The 21,472-nt window shown below is 40.8% G+C and overlaps 1 protein-coding gene across 1 annotated transcript in view; it reads right to left on the bottom strand.

Annotated features, from left to right (window-relative positions):
• The window catches only part of XKR6 (XK related 6), a 409,376-nt gene that overhangs the window by 21,076 nt on the left and 366,828 nt on the right, over positions 1-21,472 (bottom strand). Inside the window, exon 2 of the mRNA XM_043987297.1 lies at positions 15,043-15,239. Within this exon, the coding sequence (XP_043843232.1) occupies positions 15,043-15,239 (197 nt within the window). The remainder of the gene's footprint in view (positions 1-15,042; positions 15,240-21,472) is intronic.

Genomic DNA, 21,472 nt, shown 5'->3' with positions numbered 1-21,472 from the left:
AGGAATCTAGGCCTTGCTCTATCTTTAACAAATTCTATCCTCCTTAATAAATGCTTGTAAAAGTCTAACTCTGCTAAAGCTTATAACTTATTGGCGACCGCTCATTAGATATTTCAGACAGACTAGCTAGAATTTTAGCCTTAACAACATATATCAATTAGTGGGAACACGATAATAGCCAATCATAGCCCCACCTGTGGAAATCTGTAATCTGATCCGTATCTGGGCAGTTCTATTTTAGTTGACATTGTATGTATTATAATAGCCAGAACTGTGTCTGAAACAACTTTCTGTCCTCTCTAACTGAAGTTCTGTGGTGAAGCCTCATTGTTATGTGTTGAAGTGATCTTGAGACTCTGGAAGAAGTATGCCAGGGGATGATAAGCCCCAGAAGGGCTGAGAGTGTGGGCCCTCTGATGGTCTTTGTGTCTGTATGCTGAAGACTAGCTTGGTTGAGTTGGGAAAGGCTCATTGGCAGAAAATTGGCCGCAGATAATGAATTTGCTGACCATAGCAACTCATGAAAATTGTTTGCTTAAAGCAGGAGAGACTGTGAAATGTATCTGCAGATAGAGTAACCCACACAATGAAACCATGGCTCTTTTGGAGTATTGAGCTATATAGGGTCCGGTCAACCAAGAACCAGCAATTTATCAATTTATCTGCCATGTTCCACACCTAATTTTTCCATTATTTGCCTATCCTTTTCTTCTCCATTTATCTCCTCTTGGTTTTCTCCATACTCTTTCCCATTCCCAATATTGCATCTCACCCCAGCACCAGGTCCTTTACATCTGGATAAGCCTTCTTTCATTCTTTATCATTTAAACTTCCTCGCAACCTGGATCCTTTCCCCTCTCCCCTAATCTCCCTTCCATCCCCCTCTATCACAGTATCTTTGTTTAGTTTTTGTGGTTAGATTCTTTAAGTTTGATCCAAGGTCCCTGGATGGCACATTCAATAGCAAGATATCAAAAACAAGGCAGATAATAAATGGCACAGTGGGTCAGACCAACAATCTTTCCAACTTGGATCTTTATCACAGAAAAATAGGCATCTGGGAGAATAATCATTTCAACAATTAATGAAATATAATGTGGAATTTTTAGTTTACTTCATTTCTACTGCATGGAGCAGTGAGGTTGTGGTGGTTAAGAAAAAAAAAAAGTATTGAGGGATAGGATAGATGCTGGCATAGGGTTAGGGCCAGTGGCAGCATGAGTTAAATTTCAGCTCAAATTCTACCTTCTACAGGAGATCTTTCCTAGTCTTCCCCAGCTGCTAGTGCCTCCCTCTTTTTTCCCCTTTTTTCTTTTTGCAGGGCAATGAGAGTTAAATGACCTGCCAGGGTCACACAGCTAGTAAGTGTCAAGTGTCTGAGGGCCGGATTTGAACTCAGATCCTCCTGAATCCAGGGCCAGTGCTTTATCTGCTAGCCTCCCTCTTGAGGTTCCCTTCTACATGCATCGTCTATGTGCCTATTTATATTCGTTGCCTCTCCCTATTGGAATGTAAACTCCACCAGGGCAGGGACTGTTTATGACTTTCTTTGTACCAGCATTTTGTACAGTCGCTTGGCACATAGCAGGTGCTTAATAAATGCTTGTGATTGATAGGTCTAAGCAGGTTGGTGGATGGCAGAGTTTAGTGTTTTCTCATTCCAGTGACATAACCTGTTTTGGGAGTGGTGGTAGAGAATACTAACAATGTCTTACTGTGATTATTTTATAGTTTACAAAGCATTTTACATACATGATCTCATTCTTTTTTTCTCATAAAAGTATTTTATTATTTTCCAGTTACATGTAAAGAGAGTTTTCAACATTTGTTTGTTATAGATTTGAGTTCCAAAGTTTTCTTCCTCTCTCCCTTCCCCCCTCCCCCCCCCCACGACAGAAGCAATCTGAGTATAGGTTATATATGTACAATTCACATTTAAACATATTTCGACATTAGTCATGTTGTGAAAGAAGAATCAGAGCACAAGGGGAAAACCCTAAAAAAAGAAGGGGAAAAACAGCCAAAATTAGAAACAGTGGTTCATTCTACATTCATAATTCCACAGTTCTTTTTTCTGGATGTGGAGAATACTTTCTATCAGAGTTCCTTTGGAATTGTCCTGGATCATTGCACTGCTGAGAAGAGTCAAGTCTATCACAGTTAATCATACACAATGTTGTTGTTACTGTGTACAATTTTCTGGTGCTGCTCATCTCGCATCAATTCACTTAATGTCTTTCCAGTTTTCTGAAATCTACTTGCTTATTGTTTCTTACAGCACAATAGTATTCCAGTACATTCAAATACCACAACTTTGTTCAGCCATTCCCCAATTGATGTGCATCCCTCAATTTACAATTCCTTGACACCACAAAAAGAACTGCTAATAAAATTTTTTGTACATTGGGTTTTTTTCCCTTTTCTATGAGATGATCTCATTTGATCCCCACAATTACCCTGGTAATTAGAGAGGCTTCATTAGTTCCATTTCCACCTGAGATTCAGAGAAGTCAACTATGCTGTCTATGGTCATAGATGTTGGCTCTACCACGGGGCCTTAGAGATCATTTATCCAAAGCTCTTCATTTACAAACAAGAAAACCTGACCCAAGGAAACAGCAAATCCACTTGTCATTAACAAGGCTGGGATTTGAACCCAGGTCTTCTGCCTTTTAAGTCAATGATTTTTTCACTATATCTTGTTACCTTCTGTTTGCAAGGAGAAAAACACGTACTTGAAGTGATATATTGAACGTGTGAGTCCAGAAATCTTTCTGGTCGTACCATACTTCTTGTTGTTCCTTCATTTTACAGTAGTGTCTGACTCTTCATAACCTCATTTGGGGGTTTTATTGGCAGAGATAATGGAATAGTTTTACCCTTTCCTTCTCCAAAAGAAGGAACTGAGGCAAACAGGGTTAAGTGACTTGCCCAGGATCATATAGCTAGTAAGTGTCTGAGATAGGATTTGAAATCAGGAAGATGAGTCTTCATGACTCCAGGCTCAACATTCTATCCACTGTGCCACTTAGCTGCCCCTACTACCATCCTATCTATAATCAAAATCAAGGTGGAAGCACGTACAACTTGCTGCCTTTAGGCCATGACTGCAAGTATTTGTGCATCCTTAGAGTTAAAACATGTGGGTCTGAGTTCTTTTTTTTCTTTTTTCTTTTCTTTCTTTCTTTTTTTTTTTTGCAGGGCAATGGGGGTTAAGTGACTTGCCCATGGTCACACAGCTAGTAAATGTCAAAGTGTCTGAGGCCGGATTTGAACTCAGGTCCTCCTGAATCCAGGGCCGGTGCTTTATCCACTGTGCCACCTAGCTGGCCCTGGATCTGAGTTCTTAATAATTCACAACCTTTCTGACCTTCAGTTTTCTCATCTGTTAAATGGAGTTAATAATACTTATGCAACCCACCTCAAAGAATTGTGAGGGAAGTGCTTTGTAAACCATCAAGTGTTATATCAGTGTGACCTTAATAGCATCATCATCATTCATGGGAGCTATTATTATTATTATTACTCTTAGATAAGGGGTAGGGAGGGGAAATGAGCAAGTTTCCTATACCAAGCCACTATGAAACTGGACACTTACATTGGGAGGTCTTCATTTTCGCTCAGCACTTGGGAGGAAGTGAATAGCCTCATTCTACATTCTGCACACATACATGTGCATGGACACACTTTACTGATCGCTCTAACAAATACAAATGCCAGGTGAAAGACGCCACCTAAATACAAGCCACATTATGATATCAAATAGACTCCTTTCCTATGTAGATTCTCATAGAATGCTGTTTGCATAGCTTAGTTAAATCTACCCTATCCACTGCCACCCCAGTTAGCCACATGGGTACTCCTGTTTCTGCGGTGTACTGTATAACTTAGAAAGCAAACAAAATGGGAACACAGATGTACCCAACAGCTTGGAATGGAAGTCATCAACTAAGAACCACTTCAAGCACATCTCCCAGTGGACTTTACTGACACTGGGGGGGGGGGGGAAGCCTGCAGTGCTGAAATAGTTCACTTAGCTGCACACCAGCTTCTGAGAGTATAATCTAATCTAAGAACATTTTCTCTTACTACTCTTAGCCAAGGTTGCTTTTTTGGACCTTCACTCAACCCGAACCTTCTATTTTACAAGGATGGTGGTACGTCCATCCAAGTTGACCAGGATGGTGATAGAATGAGGCTTCATGAATGAATGAATGAATGAAAAGCATTTATTAAGTACTTAATATATGCTAAGCACCGAGGATGCAAATACCATGTCATTCGAGGATCCCTTGAAGAGATGAGGGATTTTTAGTCTTGAGAAGAGAAGATTTATGGGGCACTTAATAGCAGTTTTCAAGTATCTGAAGATATGTGGAAAGTATGTTAGACTTCTACTTAGCTCCAGAGGATAGAAACAGACATTAGAGAAAGGCAAATTTAAACAAAGCCCTCCTAACAAATAGTGGGATGAACTGCCTGAAGTTCCTTTTCTTTAAAGACCTTTAAATAAAGGCTGGATGACCACTTGTCAGCTTATGTTATAGAGGGGATATTTTGTTCAGGTATGGGCTAGATTAAATGGCCTCTGAATTATCTTCCAATTTGGTAATTCTCTGAAAAGATCTCATTCTTGATTCCAAGAAATCTAAAAGTCAAAATAACATGTTCAAAACAGTAAGAGCTCATCTTTGGATGAGAGCTGGATAAAGCAATGTCTCCCTGGCTTTTTCCTTTCCCTCTTGGAGACTATCATCCCCACCCTTTCACTAATCTTCAGTCTCTGTCTACTGGCTGCTTCCCTATTGCCTTTAAACATGCCTATGTCTCCCCCATCCTTATAAAAAAAGACAAAACCCTTACTTCATCCTTTCATCCCTACTAGCTATCTTTTGATATCTCTTCTCCTTTTTCTGGTTAAACTCAAGAAGACTGTCTGCAATCAATGCTTCTACTTTCTTTCCTATATTATTGCCTTCTCCTACTCCCATTCTTCCTCTTCCTCCTCCTACCACTATAATTACTACCACTATTATTACTGTAATTTATTTAGCCTTTAGAGTTTGCAATGCATCTTAAAAATATTATTTCATTTGATCTCACCACAATCCTGGGAGGTAGATGCCATTATTATCTTCATTTTACAGATGAAGAAACTGAGGCAAACAGGTTAAGTGACCTGCCCAGGGTCATATACCTAGTAAGTGTCTGAGGCCAAATTTGAACTCAGGGCCTTCCTAACACCAGGTCCAGCACTCTATCCACTGAGTTACCTAGGCCCCAAATCACAAAGAATAGCCAGCATTATTGGCAGGGGTAGGACAAAAATGCAGGTCTCTTGATTCCCACTCCAGTGGAGAGTGGAGAATAGTAGAGTAGAGAAATAAAGGCAGGCTAATATTTAAATAATTCACATAGCAGGAGATCTGACCCATTCAGAAGACAAGGGAAAGGTTCAGCTGAGGAAGTCAGTGTCCTCCAGTTTACTTAGGGCAAAAGGTGTCTCTTAGACCTTACAACTCTGGGAATCAAGAAAATTTCATAATCTAATTGCAGGGATAATGAATCAGGTTTTAGGTCCTAAGGCCTGGCCTACCAGGTCTGCTAAACTGATGCATGTCAGCTTAATTGGCTTAATTGAGCACAAGGAATTTGGAATGTGGACCAAGGGAAGGAAAGATTAAACTCTTTCAAAAAGAAAAAAAAGCAGGAAAATACCATGTGGAGATGAGTGAGATAGACTACTTCACTTCCCATACTTTTCTGTGCGTAAGAAGGGAAGAGAAAAAAAGACTTTGATAAACTCTTAGGAAAAAAAAAAGCACATCAGGTCATTTGAGGGCATTTACTGGAATACTACTGAAGGTCTATCACTCTTTTCAGGACTATAACTAGACCTTTTTTTTCTGACCACACAAAAAGCAAATTGAGGCAGCTAGAAAGGAGGTTAACTCTTCCTGAGTCTGAGGTAGCAGCACTTTTGTGAACAAGTTAACATTATCATCACACCTCCCATTCCATTATATGAGCAATACAGTAACAGGGAAATCCCAGAGAGAATTGGAGCCAACAAGATTCCTGGGCTACTGTCTCCCTCACCAGGAATGGGCACACACAAAACACTGTTATGTTCACTGTTGGCAAAGGAGCTAGACTGGCTAGGTTCTGCCAGAACCATAACTGGTAGTTTTGGCATCTAGGGCAAGCAGCATCAAATGGTGCAATTTATTCAAATTAATTGTGTAATTTGTGATAGGAAAATAATAAAAGTAATTAGGACAAGTTCAGTTGGGCAGAAGGGGAAGTTAGTTATCTTAGTGGCTTAGGGGTTAGGGTCTCAGAGGTAGAAAGGACTCCAAGTATGTGGGGTTCCACATTCTTTCAACCTCAACCGAGAGGCCTTATTAAGGGAGGGGACTGAAGGTAATACTAGGATTATTATTCATCCTTACTAGGGGGAAACATTGATAGTCATAGGGAGACAGAGGTTGGTCAGCCTTAGGAGGAAGGAGCGAAGTAAAAGCCCTAGGGAGGGGGAAAGGGTAGAGTGTGTTGGAGATTTCTTTATAGGAAGGATGGGCGTGAACAGTTTGCTCTCCCCATATCCAGCAGAAACCCAAGCCTCTTCTTTTCTGCTTCTTCTCTGAGCTCCGTTCTCTTGCTTACCTCTATTCTACTGGGGTTCATGTGTTACATGTATAATGGGTATCATAACACTTTCCTTCCGGGAGAGACTGGAGGGAGAGGATTTGGAACTCAAAATATAAACATAAAAAAGAGTACATATGTTAATGCTTTCTGTGCTCTACCCCAGGACAAAATCCTAGTGGTCCTTGGCTAGTTACTGCTCTGGATTTTGTATTAGGTTTCATTAGGACACTTTACAAATGTTTTTATGAAACCGTTTTTCTGGCAAACAATTCCATTTGGCTCACCTTCTTCTTGAGGATTGCCCTACATTCAGAGTAACTTCCCTTTGCCCTATTGTCTCTCCTACCCCACCTCAGCCTTCCTTCTCCTGATCTCTAGATTCCTAAACTAAAAGACTAGAAACATTGGCTTTTGGAGAATAGAATAACAGAATGAATGTCAGATATGGAAGGAATCTTAGAGGTAATCTATGCTAACACCTTTATTTTACAGATGAGGAAACTGAGGCTCAGTGGGGAACAGCTTCTCCCAAGGTCAAATGGGTAAATGGAATGACTGGGCAAGTACTAGAACTTGCCTTCTCTCACTCCAATGCTCATTCTCTCATATTTAGGCAGCACAATCATCTTTATTCTGTAGGGTCTTGTGAATCTGCTTTCTCTAAGATTCTCATTGCTATCATTGTGATAGAGGCCCTTATTGTATTCTGCCTGAACTATTGAAAAAGCTTCCCCAAATGTTCCTTTGCCCTTCAGCATCTCTCTACTCCCACCCATGACTTTACAACATCACCAGACTCATCTTCTTGCTGCACAGATCTAAAAATGTCCCTTTTCTGTTCAGAACTCTTCAGCAGATCCCTATAGCCTCCAAATGGAAACTGGACTTCTTATACAGGCATTCAAGACCCCTTACAGACTGATACTTACCTTCTTTCCAACCTTGTCTTATGCTATTCCTCTGTAGATGCACCAACTCCTGCCCAATCTCTTGTACACATCCAGAATGTTCCCACCTTTCTGCCTTTGCTCACATTTTTTCCTACCTCCTATAATGCCCTCCTCTCTCCACATCTGCCTTTCAAAAACTGATCAGTCTTTCAAAGCTCATCTCAAATGCTGCCTCTTCCATGAAGCCTTCCCTGATCCATCTAGTCAGTAATGATATTTCCTCCTCCAAACCTACTTATCAGTTTGTGCCCCTTGTATGCCCATTCTATTCTGATCAGCATTAATTATCCAATTATATTAAATATTTATATATGTGGCTTATACCCCACCCACACTAGGCTCTAAGGTCTTTGAAGGGAGGGATTTGGTCTTATCACCTCCAGTGCCCAACAAAGCACTTTGCACATAACAGTGCAAATAATAAATTATTGTTAAATGAATGTTATTGAATCCTTAGATACATTCTCATTTTTTAAAAGGCAGAAAAAGAATAAACAACTCATGGTGTCATATATCTATCCATCCATACAATTTCTTATTCTTATACAATTGGTCAGTCAGATAACAAGCTTGCCTTTAACACATGCTGCCCATCTGCTGCTACAGTGGGCTGCTCACCTCCTCCAGTGCTCCAGCAGAACAAGGGGAGTTAGAGTTTGGCAGCCTTCAATGGCTGCTGGAATTGACTGGCAGAGAAGTACCATGAGCATCCCTATCAATTTTGTTTTCTAGGAAGGAAGGCTGGGGCCAGCCTGCCTCTGTTTACATATGGAAAGGGAAGAGGCCAGGAGAGAGAGTGGGTCTAATGGAGGCTGAGGGCTGTGTATCAACCTGGGGCCTGCTATCTCTTTCCAATATACCTGGCTAGCACAAACCCTGCCACTGGAATGATCATGGTAGAAGATGGTAAAAGGGAAAACCTGCAAAAAACCAATCCAACAACAAATAAAGTGAAAATAGTATGCATCCAGACTCCATAGTTCTTTTTCTGGACGTGGAGAGAATTTTCCATCATGGGACTTTTGGCATTGTCTTGAATCATTGTATGGCTGAGAAGAGCTAAGTCTTTCACAGTTGATCATCATGCAATGTTGCTGTTACTACGTACAATGTTCTCCTGGGTCTGCTCACTTCATTCAGCATCAAAAAATATGTCTTTGGGATACAGAAAAAAGTATGTACAGTTTTATAGCCCTTTGGGCATACTTCCAAATTGCTCTCCTGAATGGTCAGATCAGTTTACAATTCTACCAACAGTGCATTAGTGTTCCATTTCCCCCCATCCCTTCCAACATTTATCATTTTCTTTTTCTGTCATATTAACCAATCTGATATGTGTGAGGTGGTACCTAAGAGATGTTTTAATTTGCATTTCTCTCAGATCCACATTTTTGAAAGGTCCTTTTGGCAGCTGAGTGGAGGATAGACTGGAATGAGGGAGAGACTTGGGCAAGGAGACCAAGTATTAGGTTACTACAGTAGTCCAGGTGTGAGATTACATGAGCCTGTATCATTGTGGTGGCTGTGGGAGCAGAAAAAAGGGGGCATCTATGAGAGATGGTGTGAAGGAAGAAATGACATAACTTAGCAGACTGGATATGTGGAGTGAGTATAAGAAGGAAGTTGAGGGTGCCCTTCACAGCAATAGGGAAGTTAGGAAGAGGAGAGGGTTTAGGGGTGAAAGATAATGAGTTCCTGTGGTACCACCTCAAACCTATAAGATTGGTTAATATGACAAAAAAGGGAAAATAATAAATGTTGGAGAAGCTGTGGAAAAATTGGAACACTAATACATTGTTGATGGAGCAGTGAACTGATCCAACCATTCTGGAGAGCAATTTGGAACTATGCCCAAAGGGCTATGGGACTGTTCATACCCTTTGACCCAGTGGTACCACTGCTAGGTCTGTATCCCAAAGAGACCATAGAAAAGGGAAAAGTGGGGGTGGCTAGGTGGTGCAGTGGATAAAGCACCGGCCCTGGGTTCAGGAGTTCCTGAGTTCAAATCCGGCCTCAGACATTTGACACTTACTAGCGTGTGACCTTGGGCAAGTCACTTAACCCCCATTGCCCACAAAAAAAAGAAAGAAAAGGAAAAGGAACCCACATGTACAAAAATATTTATAGCAGTTCTCTTTGGTGTGGCAAAGAATTGGAAATCGAGGGAATACCCATCAACAGGGGAATGGCTAAACAAGTTGTCGTATATGAATGTAATGGAATACTATTGTGCTGTAAGAAACGATGAGCAGGAGGAGTTCAGAGAAATCTGGAAAGACTTATATGAATTGATGCTGACTGAGAGGAGCAGAACCAGGAGAACATTGTACACAGTAACAGCAACATTGTGTGATGAACAATGGGGATAGACTTGGCTCTTTTCAGCAGTGCAATGATCCAAAACAGTTTTCAAAGAACTCCTATGATAGAAAATGTTCTCAACATCCAGACAAAAGAACTGTGAATTATGAATGCAGAGCTGAACCATACTGTTTCTATTTTTGGACTGTTTTTTTCCTTCTTTTTTGAGGTTTTTCACTGTGCTCTGATTCTTCTTTCACAAGATGACTAATGTTGAAATATGTTTAATGTGATTGTAATATACAACCTATATCAGACTGCTTTCCGTCTTGGGGAGGAGGGAGGAAATGGAGGGTGGGAGAAAAATTTGGAACTGTGAAAACAAATGTTGAAAACTATCCTTATATGTAACTGAAAAATAATAAAATACTTTAAAAAAGAAAGATAATGAGTTCATTTTAACTGAGCATGAGCCAACCTTGCCTGGCATCTTTAAGTTCTATGGAACTCCTGACCCTGTGCCTCTGCATGGCAAGCTGAGCTGTTGCCAACCTCTGCAGGGTATTATGCAGGGCGGGACTGGAAGAGAGAATTTCTCTTTCACTAGTATTTCCTCTTCTTCTCAAAGCTGCTATGAACTCCTTGTGTGAGACTCCCTCCTTACTGCCTCAAGATACATTTTAGCTATTGCCACTCTCCCTGCCCAGTCCCAAATACCCACATATATTCACACAGATATAGGGAGAAGCTGAGCTAGACTGATTTTTTGTACCCTTTTAAATAGGAAAAAGACCTCTATGTACAAAAATATTTATAACAGCTCTTTCTCTGGTGGCAAAGAATTGGAAATTGAGGGGATGCCCATCAATTTGGGAATGGCTGAACAAGTTGTAGTATATAGTTGTGATGGAATACTATTGTGCTATTATAAATGATGAGCAGGTGGGTTTCAGAATAACTTGGAAAGACTTACACAAATTGGCGCTGAGTGAAGTGAGTAGAACCAGGAAAACATTGTACACAGTAACAGCAACATTGCATGATGATCAACTGTGATAGACTTAGTTCTTCTCAGTGATCCAAGACAACTCCGAAAGACCCATGATGGAAAATGCTCTCCACATCCAGAAAAAGAACTAAGGAGTCTGAATGCAGATAGAAGCATACTATTTATTTGTGGTTTTTTGGGTTTTTGCAGTTTTTCCCTTTTGTTCTGAGTCTTCTTTCACAATGTGACTAATATGGAAATGTGTTTAACATGATTGTACATATTTAACCCATATCAAATTGCTTGCTGTCTTGGGAAGGGGGGTGGAGGAAAATTTTTGGAACTCAAAATCTTTTTTTAAAAATCATTAAAGTAGGGGCGGCTAGGTGGTGCAGTGGATAAAGCACCGGCCCTGGATTCAGGAGTACCCGAGTTCAAATCCGGCCTCAGACACTTGACACTTAATAGCTGTATGACCCTGGGCAAGTCACTTAACCCCCATTGCCCTGAAAAAAACAAACAAAACAAAACAAAACAAAAAATCATTAAAGTGGGGGCAGCTAGGTGGTGCAGTGATAGAGCACTGGCCCTGGATTTAGGAGGACCTGAGTTCAAATCCAGCCTCAGACACTTGATACTTACTAGCTGTGTGACCCTGGGCAAGTCACTTAACCCCAATTGCCTCACCAAAAAAACTCAACAAAAAACAAAATCATTAAAGTGTTTTATTATTTTCTACTTACATGTAGAGATCATTTTCAACATTTTTTGTAAGATTTCTATTTCCAAATTTTCCTCCCTCTCTCCTTTCCCTCCGCCCTCCCTGAGATAGCAACCAATCTGATATAGGTTATATATGTACAATCCCATTAAACATATTTCTGCATTAGTCATGTTGTAAAAGAAAAATCAGAACAAAAGAGAAAAACCTCAAAAAAGAAAAAACAAAAACAAAGTAAAAACAGTATGGCTCAATCTACATCTAGGTTCCACAGTTCTTTTTTCTGGATGTGGAGATTATTTTCCATCATGAGTCCTTTGGGATTATATAGCAACATTGTATTGCTGAGAAGAGTTAAGTCTATCACAGTTTATCATCACACAATGTTGTTGATACTGTGTACAATGTTCTCCTGGTTCTCCTCATCTCAGTTGGCATTAGTTCATGTAAGTCCTTCCACGTGGAACTCAAAATCTTACAAAAATGAATGTTGAAAACTATCTTTACATGCTATTGAAAAAAATAAAATACTATTATGGAAAAAAAGAAATAACAAGCAGGATGCTTTCTTAAAAACCTAGCAAGACTTACATGAATTGATGCAAAGTCAAGTGAGCAGAACCAGAATAACATTGTACACAGTAACAGAAACATTGTACAATGAAGAATTGTGAATGACTTAGCTATTCTCAGTAATACAATGATCCAAGATGATCCCAAAGGACTCATGATGAAAAATGCTATCTACCTCCAGAGAAAGAGTTCATAGAGTCTAAATGCAGATAAAAGCATACTCTAAAAAACTCAACTTTCCTTATTTTTCTTTGGGTTTGGGTTTTTGCTTTTGGTCTATGGTTTCTTTTATAACATGACTAACATGGAAATATGTTTTGCATGACTGCACATATATAACCTATATAAAATTGTTTGCCCTCTCAGTGAGGAGAGAAGAGAGTGAGGGAGAGACAGAATTTGGGACTCAATTTTTAAAAAATTGTTTTTATATGTAATTAGAAATAAATAAAATATAAAAAGTGTGAATCTGACCATGTCACTCCCCTACCCTGTCATTTAAGCTCTGTCACAACCTGACTCCTTCCTACCTTTCCAATCTTACACTTTGCTTCCCTCCCTGTACAAGTGACTCTAGCCTTCTTGCTATTACTCTACATCATGGGTTGTCCCATATTCCTGGAATATTTGTGACCTTGTTAAAATCCTAGTTCTTCTGAAATTCTAAGTCTTTCCCAGTTTCTCTCCTTAGTTCCTTCCTTATGATATTACCTTTAATCTATTCTCTTTATATTTCATATCTACATAGTTGCAGGAACCTTCTTTTTGCCCTTCGTTGTATCCGCAGATGCTTTTTGACTGAGTGACCAAGTAACCTGGTCTTCTACTTTCCCTGGGCACCACCACATCACCAGAGCATAGGGAAACTGCCAAAAGTTAGGACACATTTTAGTAAAGGGTGCCCAGAAAGTATTCTCCCAAGGCCAGGCCTCTGTAATAGAGATATCTTCTAGATAGAATATGAGGTCCTTGAGGACAAGAACTGTGTTTTTGCCTTTCTTTGTATCCCTAGCAGTCAGCACAGTGCCTAGCACACAGTAAACTAATAATTAAGAAATGCTGGTTGCATTTCGTGGGGTATCTTTTCTCCAAGTCCCTCTAACACAAGAATTCACATATTTCCTAGGACTTCAGAGACGGAGGAAGCATTATCAACCCAACTACTTGACTAATTTCTCTACTTAGCCCTGTCCCCTCCTGGTCCTCTTTTCACTTCCCAATACCCCTGATCCCTTCTCAATGCAGGAATAAGTGAGTTAAGGGCAGTATGCTGGGGTCCCCTTAGAAGGAAAGGGTCCTGAGGACCCATATTTTTTTCTTCTTCTGTAGCACCTGTTCCCCATTAGAATGGTGCTACAGTACTAACCATAGCTGGAGTCACACACAGCTCTCTGCTGGCAGGTTTTGGGTCATAACTGTTGTAGGATGCTAACTAACCTTTCTAGTTTATCATCTCTTGCCATCATTGCTATTTATGCTCAGGAGGTAGAACTTACAGTGCCCAGTCTGAGGGCCATTCAGAACATGGGGAGACCTAATTACAGAAGGCACTGGCATCATGGGGAAATTCAGGTGCTGAGTTGGGCAGTTATGTGGATACAACTGGTCCTTCCTGCCACTCTAGTAAGGGATTGCCAGGAAATTAGAGGGACCTAGATCCTGAGGAGGGAACCGAGATGTGTCCCATACAAGGCAGATCAGGCCTTGTGCGTCCTCTTAAGAATTGCTCAAAACTATGTATATGTGAACAGGAAACTCAGAGGGTTTAGGAACACAGCTAGGGGTGACTGGGGTAAGGTTCAGTCTCATGTCCTTTCCCCAGATACAATGCTGCCTTAGATCAGAAATAGTCAAAGAGACAGTATTTCTAAACCAGGAAAAACACACACTCACACGTGCTTCTGCAATATGTGGATGAAGAGATTTTCTGAAGCCTAGGGAACCTTTCTAACGATATTAATAATTTCAGAGTATTAATAACAGTTCAAATTCCTATAGAACTCTAGAAAGTGTTTCTCATAAAAACTCTATGAAAGAGGGAGTGTAAATATCACTAGTCCCATTTTACAGATGAAGAAACTGAGGCACAGAACGTTTAAGTGATATAGTTAGTAAGTAGCATAGCCTATTCTCAAACCCAGGTCTTTTGACTGAGCTCAGTATTCTTTCCATTAGGTTGCATTCCCTTTCACAGGACCAAATACATGGCTCTGGAAAAGCCCTTAGAAGCCATCAAGTCCACAAAGTAATGGGAAGAACGCTGACTTTCTGACTTCAAATCCAGTATTCTATCTACAATGTCAGGGGCCCTCTTCAGAAAAGGCAGATCTTTATGGCTCCTTTTTTGCAAGGCTGAGTTCCTCCCTATATGGGCAAAGTAAATGTGGGGAAAAAGAGAAGGGGCATATTCACACATGTACATAAGTGTTCATGTACCACAAAGAGTGGTATACATATCCATGTTCTATGCTGGGACACACAAGGGCTGCATGCGAATATTTTGAACAAGTGAGTGTACTGTATAATTGTGAAGGTCTGCAAAAGAGGTCTACAGGTCTACCACAGGAGTGTGAGTGGATGGAGATATATGAGCTCCCACCCTTACCCATGTTTTGGACAGATCAACATGTACCCGTGCCTCCAAGGGTATGGCCAAGCAATCAACATGATGGTATAAGATGTGAGTCTAAATGGGCTAGTGAGGTGGCGGGCTGATGTTGTGCATGCCGCTATCTGTCCTCTCATGGGAATGAGATAACTACATACCCCATGCCCAAGAAGAGGAAGGTCTAAGGGGAAGAGAAAAGGGGACTGACTAGCCAGAAGCTGAGAGGCAGAGGACTTAGGGGAACACTTACAGGGCAGCGTTTCAGCGCTGTTCTTTTGAATCATTATACAGAGCTGTAGCACCAGTTGGGGGGCGCTCTCCAGGAAGGTCTCCAGGAGGCGTAACATATTGACATCTGCATATTCGTACATCATAGCCCAGTAAAAGCGTCGCTGGTGTTCCTTCTGCCGCTGGCTCTGAATCCCCAGGTACATCGTGCGAATATACCTGCAAGAAGAGGGGAAGAACAACAACAACAACAAAAAATGTGTGGGTTGGAGAAAGAAGACCACAAAGCAGAAAACCGGTTTGTTCCTTCAAAGCCAAAACCCCAAAGATAGAAGCCTTACCAGCACCTAGGAATGTTCTCTCCTCTGCCTCTGGGACAATGGACAGTGTCCTGGGAATGTCTCTGGAGCCCCAGAATCTAGTGTCACACATTATATTAGAGAGACAGTAGAATGAACATAGGCAGAGAGGGAAGAATTCCGGGTTTAAGTCCTGACATTTCCAGTTACTAGCCATGTGACCTTGGGAAAGTCACTTCCCCTCCTGTGGATCTCAGTTTCTTCATCTGTAAAATGGCATGGCTGGCCATCCAAGATGGCATCTGAAGTTTCTTCCTCTGATGTTCTAGCACTTTTAGACTTCTCAACCAAATTTTATTTGGTTACTCGCAAAGGAAGGGTGTCTCAGGTACAAAATTCAAGTTGGAGAAATCTAGCAAATGTAGCATCTTTTTAATACACCCCTACTGAATATTCTTCTGGGGTCCCCTGACTCATTCCCAGGGAAACTTATATTCTATGGCAGCAACTTCACCCTTGGGTCTGTTCCCAGAGGAAACTAGGGAGAAAGTTTAAAAGATTTACTTTTGCTGCTTTTCTCCTGAAAGCATGATGGGGTCTTGTTGGAGGTCAGCGTAATATATTGAGAAGCAATAGTCCAGGGAAGTCTACACTTCTTAGACCAGATCCACACTGCATTTGTAGAGGAGTCCCTGGTCACTTAAAATCTCCACCTCAGTTGTTATTGGTTTCTCTCCTGCTTTCCACTTTTAAATATTATAATGTCATAGATTTAGAACAGAAAGATTCCTTTGATATTATCAGTCCAACCTCCTTATTTTACTGATGAGATAACTGAGTCCCAGAGAAGTTAAGTGACTTTATCCAAGGTCACATAGTGGCAGTGCTGGGTTTTGAACCCAAGTCCTCTGACTTCTACTCAAGCAGTCTTTCCATTGTACCATACTTTGTATATATAAAGGCAAAAAACCCCCCCCAAACCCACAGTCCTTGCCTTCAAGAAGCATATATTCTAATATGTCAATTACCAGATATAAAAGATACACTGAATAGATGAAAGGTAATTTCAATGGAGAAGGCACTAGTAGCTAAGGGGAATGGAAAAGGCATCCTGTACAAAGTGGGATTCAAATTCCTTTGAAAGAAGCCCAGGAAACTGTGAGGCAGAGGTGAAAAGGAAGAGCATCCTAGGCATGGGGGACAGCCAGAGCCAAGGCAAGGGGACTAGAGAAGGAGTGGTATGTTCAAGTAATCAGCAAGTAAACCATCATAGCTGGGTGATAGAGCATGTGAAGGGGTGCAAATTATAAGACTGGAAAGGTAGGAAAGGACCAAGTTATGAAGAGCTTGAAGTAATGGAGGATTTTCTATTTGCTTCTGGTGGTAATAGAAAGCCATTGGATTTTATTATGTAGGGGGCTGACATGATTTAATCTATGCTTAGGAAAATCTCTTGGCAGTTGAGTGGAGGATGGATTGGAATGGAACTTAAGCCACAGAGAACAATTAAAAGGTTAATGTCATAGTTTAGGCAAGAAGTAATTAGGGCCTGAATTAGGTTTGTATCTGTATGAATGGAGAAGGGAATATATAGAAGAGGTATTGGGAATGCCGAATGATAAGACTTGGCAAAAGATTGCATATGTGAAGTGAGTGAGAGTAATATCTTGAGATTGACACTGAGTTTATGGGTCTGGGTGACTGGGAGGTATTAGTAGTAACCTTGATGGTAACAAGGAAGTTTGTAGGAGAGGAGGGTTTTGGGGGAAAGATAGTGAATTCTGTTTGGGATATGCTAAATCTGAGATTATCTATGGGAAAATCCAGTTAAAGATGTATGATAGGCAATTAGTGATGAAGGACTGCAGGTCAGGAGAAAGAAAAGAGCTGGATATATGGATCTTGGAACAGAGATAACAAATGAATCCATATGGGCTGATGAGATTACCAAGTGAGCCAACACAGAGGTGAAAGAAAAGAGAGCCTTGGGGAAAAGCCATGGCTAGTGGACATGATATGGATGAAGAAGTAACAAAGGAAACTGAAAAGGAGTAACCAGACAGGTAGGAGGAGGATCAGAAGATAGTGTAATAAAAGCCTAGAGAGGAGAGAGTGACCAACAGTATCAAATGCTGCAAAGAGATCAAGAAGAATGAGGACTGAGAAAAGGCCATCACATTTGTCGATTAAGAGATAATTTATAAATTTGGAGAGCGCAGTTTCAGTTGAATGATGAGGTTGGAAGCCAGAGAATATAGGTTTTAGAAATGAGAGGAGAGGAAGATGAAATACCTAGTGTAAACAGATTTCTCAAGAAATTTAGCAAGAAAGGGAGAATGGATATGGGGCAATAGCTATCAGGAATGGTACAATCAAGTTTAGAATTGAACTGGTTTGGGGCAGCTAGGTGGTACAGTGGATAAAACACCGGCCCTGGATTCAGGAAGCCCTTAACCCTCATTGCCCCCCCCCAAAAAAAAAAAGAATTGAACTGGTTCACCATAGAGCTGAAATGGGGAGAGGAGGAGGAGAGCAGAGCCAGTACAGAAATTATGGCCTGGGAAAGAAATGAAAGTAGAGGAGGGTCATGGTGAGGATGAAGAACAAGGGTAGGGGTCCTAAGGAATAGGGGAAAAGAGAATGATAAAGGATTATGATCACAAAGAGGAATTTTGGAGCTCATGAACATGAAAACGGAATACTTGTGGATGGTAGCAAGATCAAGGGTATAGCCATCTTTGTGGGAGGGCAAGTCTGAAAATGGCAGTGGGGAACAAAGAGGCATGAGTGAAAGTGCTGCCAGTAGTGGAGAGGGTGGTGAGGGAAGTTGTGTTATCAGCAGGGACCCTGCTCTCAATGAATAGATTGGACAGTCCTAATCCCCCCATTTTGCACATGTATAAACTGAGGTCCAGAGAGGCTCAGTGATTTGCTGAAAGTAGCAGAGCTAGTCAATTTTAGTGCCAGGTCTAGGGCATTGTATTTTTACTTCCAGTCTGTTGTTCTTCCTCCTACTGCACACTTTAACCTTCAATCAAGTGGTAAGGTAATGCTGATCTCTAACCTAGGCATCTACCCAAAAGACTCCTGTCCAGCACTAACATCATCACTACATACATCAAGTTTTTTCAAATCTGGGATTGTATAAAACACTGTAGGAAACCAATAAGACACTCATCCAGTACCAGGTAAGGAAGATAGTAGCATGAACAGAAAGAAAAGCAATACAGGTGATCCAAGCTTTTACTTGCAAAATATTCTTGGAAGTCACATTGTATAGTAGGTATTGTGTAATTTAAAATTCTAAATGTGGGTTCTAATCTGTCCCCCCAGTTTTGGGGGGAAACTGACTAAAATCACTGATAAACGAGTTTAGGTTTTTTAAGGGTTTATTGAAAGACAGTAAAAGAAAGAGAAAGAGATTGAGAACAGATTTCTTATAACCTGGCAATCCTAACCTTCCTAAGCTCCCACTTCTGAAGTGTTCTGCCACCACGCAGATCTCTCACACCAAAAAGTGCAGAACTCTCTCCCCATAGTTGCTTCCTGCTTCCTGTTCCCCTCCCAGAAATTGGAGGTTCTTCAAGCTGATTGGCTAGTGTCATCCAAATTCATTGGTTCACTGGACCCGAAGGTGGTCTCGATGTAAAGTTCAAAGTTTTTAGTTTCTGAGAATAATTACTTTCTTAAGTACCCTTGAGTACCAGCCAGATGTGCTTACAATCTAGTAAACTGGAATTAAGCCAGTAATCCAGTCAGTAGTCAGTCACCTTATCCAATTCAATCAGTTTACACCAGTCTCCAGGTGGGCCTCTGAGTATCTGCTAAATCTCATCTATCACATTCCATTATCTTGACACATTCCCCACTTTGTTTCTTCTAGGAACAGGCTGTTCCTTGATGAAACACACCCTATGCTAACAAACAATATGTAAATAACAATATAGGAAAAGAAGAAAGAGGAAATTTTTTCCAGAGGGGTGGTCCCTCATAAACTGGGTGCTTTGAAACTACCTGTGGAGGGAGGGCCTCTGCAGAGAATACATATTACAAATGGTGTATATAATAACAGAAGGGAAAAAGAAAAACAACAAAACGAAACTGTTCATTCAAAGTCTTTGAGATCTTGTCTTCTTGGAGTGGTGGGATGTCCTCAGGAAAACTGGACTCTGGTTTGGACTCTGGTTGTCTCTGGACTCACTTCTTTAGCTGTTGAACTGCTCACATTCCATTATCTTGACACAGTATTTTCTCTAAAAGAATTATATGATATGGGGAGAGGAAAGAATGCATTTCTGGCCAACGGTTTGGGATCAAATGTTCCATAGACGTGACCTAAAACAGAAATACTAGTGGCATAGAGTCTGAAAGACCCAAGTTCAAAACTGGATTTAGGCATTTTACTTGTCTGACTCAGTTTCCTTCTCTATAACATGGAGAGAATAATAACACCTTACCTCACAAGGTTGCTATGAGGATAAGATAAGATTTAGAAAAATCACTTAACACAGTACCTGACATATAGTGGGTGCTTTCCCCCTTCCCTTTATTCTCCTATTTAACTTTCAACTTCTGGGGAAGGGGAGTGGGACCCATGATTTCTTCATTGTAGGGAACCACCAGTGAAGAACTTCTACTAATTCATATGGACACCTCAGCAAATTACTCTTAGAGAGTTGCCTGGAACACTGAAAGGGAAATGACTCAAATGATGTTAAAGAAGCAGGCCTTGAACTCGGGTCTTCTTGACTCCAAAGACAGCTCTCTCTACAATATGTCACAAAAAATAAATGAATGAATGAATGGATGGATAAATATGGATAGGTAGGTAGATAAAGAAATAAACAAAAGAATAAAAGACTATCAAAATAATCAAATTAAAATCCTCAGAAATGAAGTAGACTTATCGATTAGACAGGGGGCCCGAGAGTACAATGACTTGTCCATGCATCATAAACAATACAACTGTACTGTGTCCTAAATGTGACTACAAACTAGTCTATGAGTTCTAATGGACTCAGGAAATAAGGTGTTCAAGGTCCTTCACATCTAGGCTCCAATCTGCTTCAAGCCTGATCTCAGACTACTCTTCCACACATAGTCAGAATTCTAGCCCAGTTATCTGTCCTAGTCTCATTCTGCCTCCCTCCAGTCACAGAGAGTCAACAAGCATTTATTGAGTTCTCACTGTGTGCCAGGCATAAGTGTAAGCTTGCTGATAAAAAAGAAAGGTAAAATCACAGTTCCTGCCCTCCCTCAGGGAGCTCACATTCTCTCTCCATGCTTTGACTCACACTCTCCTGGCTGCCTACAAAAGGGCTCCATTCCCTGCCTTCCCAGTTTGACTCCCAAAGTTGCTCACTTCCCTCAGGATCAATGCAAGCACCACCCCCTCCATGAAGTTGAAAGTAATATCTCCCCAGAAGAAAGTGATCCTTCCCTCCTCCAAAATCGAATAACATTTTGCCTGGACCTCTCCTTTGCATTTTTTTTTTTACATTCCCTCTTGTATCAGAGTTTCTTGTGTTTCATCCTTCCAACCTTACCCCATACACTCCTTTAATAAGTTTAATTGTAACCTCCTTGAGAACAGGGTCTATGTTTTATCTATCTTTGCATCTCCAGCTCCCATGCCTTGAACGTAGCAGACACACACAAAAATGTGTGTTGAATCGAATTTGTGAAACTGAATTCAACATTTTATTAACAATTATTCTTGCTACCTTAGAATTCAGACAGGTTTAGATAGCTCATGTTTCTTTTTTCTTTTTTTTTTTTTAATTTTGCGGGGCAACGAGAGTTAAGTGACTTGCCCAGGGTCACACAGCTAGTAAGTGTCAAGTATCTGAGGCTGGATTTGAACTCAGGTCCTCCTGAATCCAGGGCCAGTGCTCTATCCACTGTGCCACCTAGCTGCCCCCAGCTCATGTTTCTTAAAGAGCTGCCTGGAAAAGTTTAAACTGATGCCTTCTTTTTCTCTAGATCAATTTCCTTATTGCAAGAAGCAGCATTCAAAACCATTCCATTGATCAGTATTGTCAAAAATAGTCACTGTAACCTCTAAATATTAGCAGGCATGACTAAGGACCTTAGTTGTTTTGTTGTTGTTGTTGGGGTTTTTTTGTGGAGCAATGAGGGTTAAGTGACTTGCCC

This window comes from Dromiciops gliroides, chromosome 2 (assembly GCF_019393635.1).
Source record: "Dromiciops gliroides isolate mDroGli1 chromosome 2, mDroGli1.pri, whole genome shotgun sequence".
NCBI classification, from domain to species: Eukaryota; Metazoa; Chordata; class Mammalia; order Microbiotheria; family Microbiotheriidae; genus Dromiciops; species Dromiciops gliroides.
Note: the sequence above shows the minus strand (reverse complement) of the source record. Positions and strands in the feature narration are given on the sequence as shown.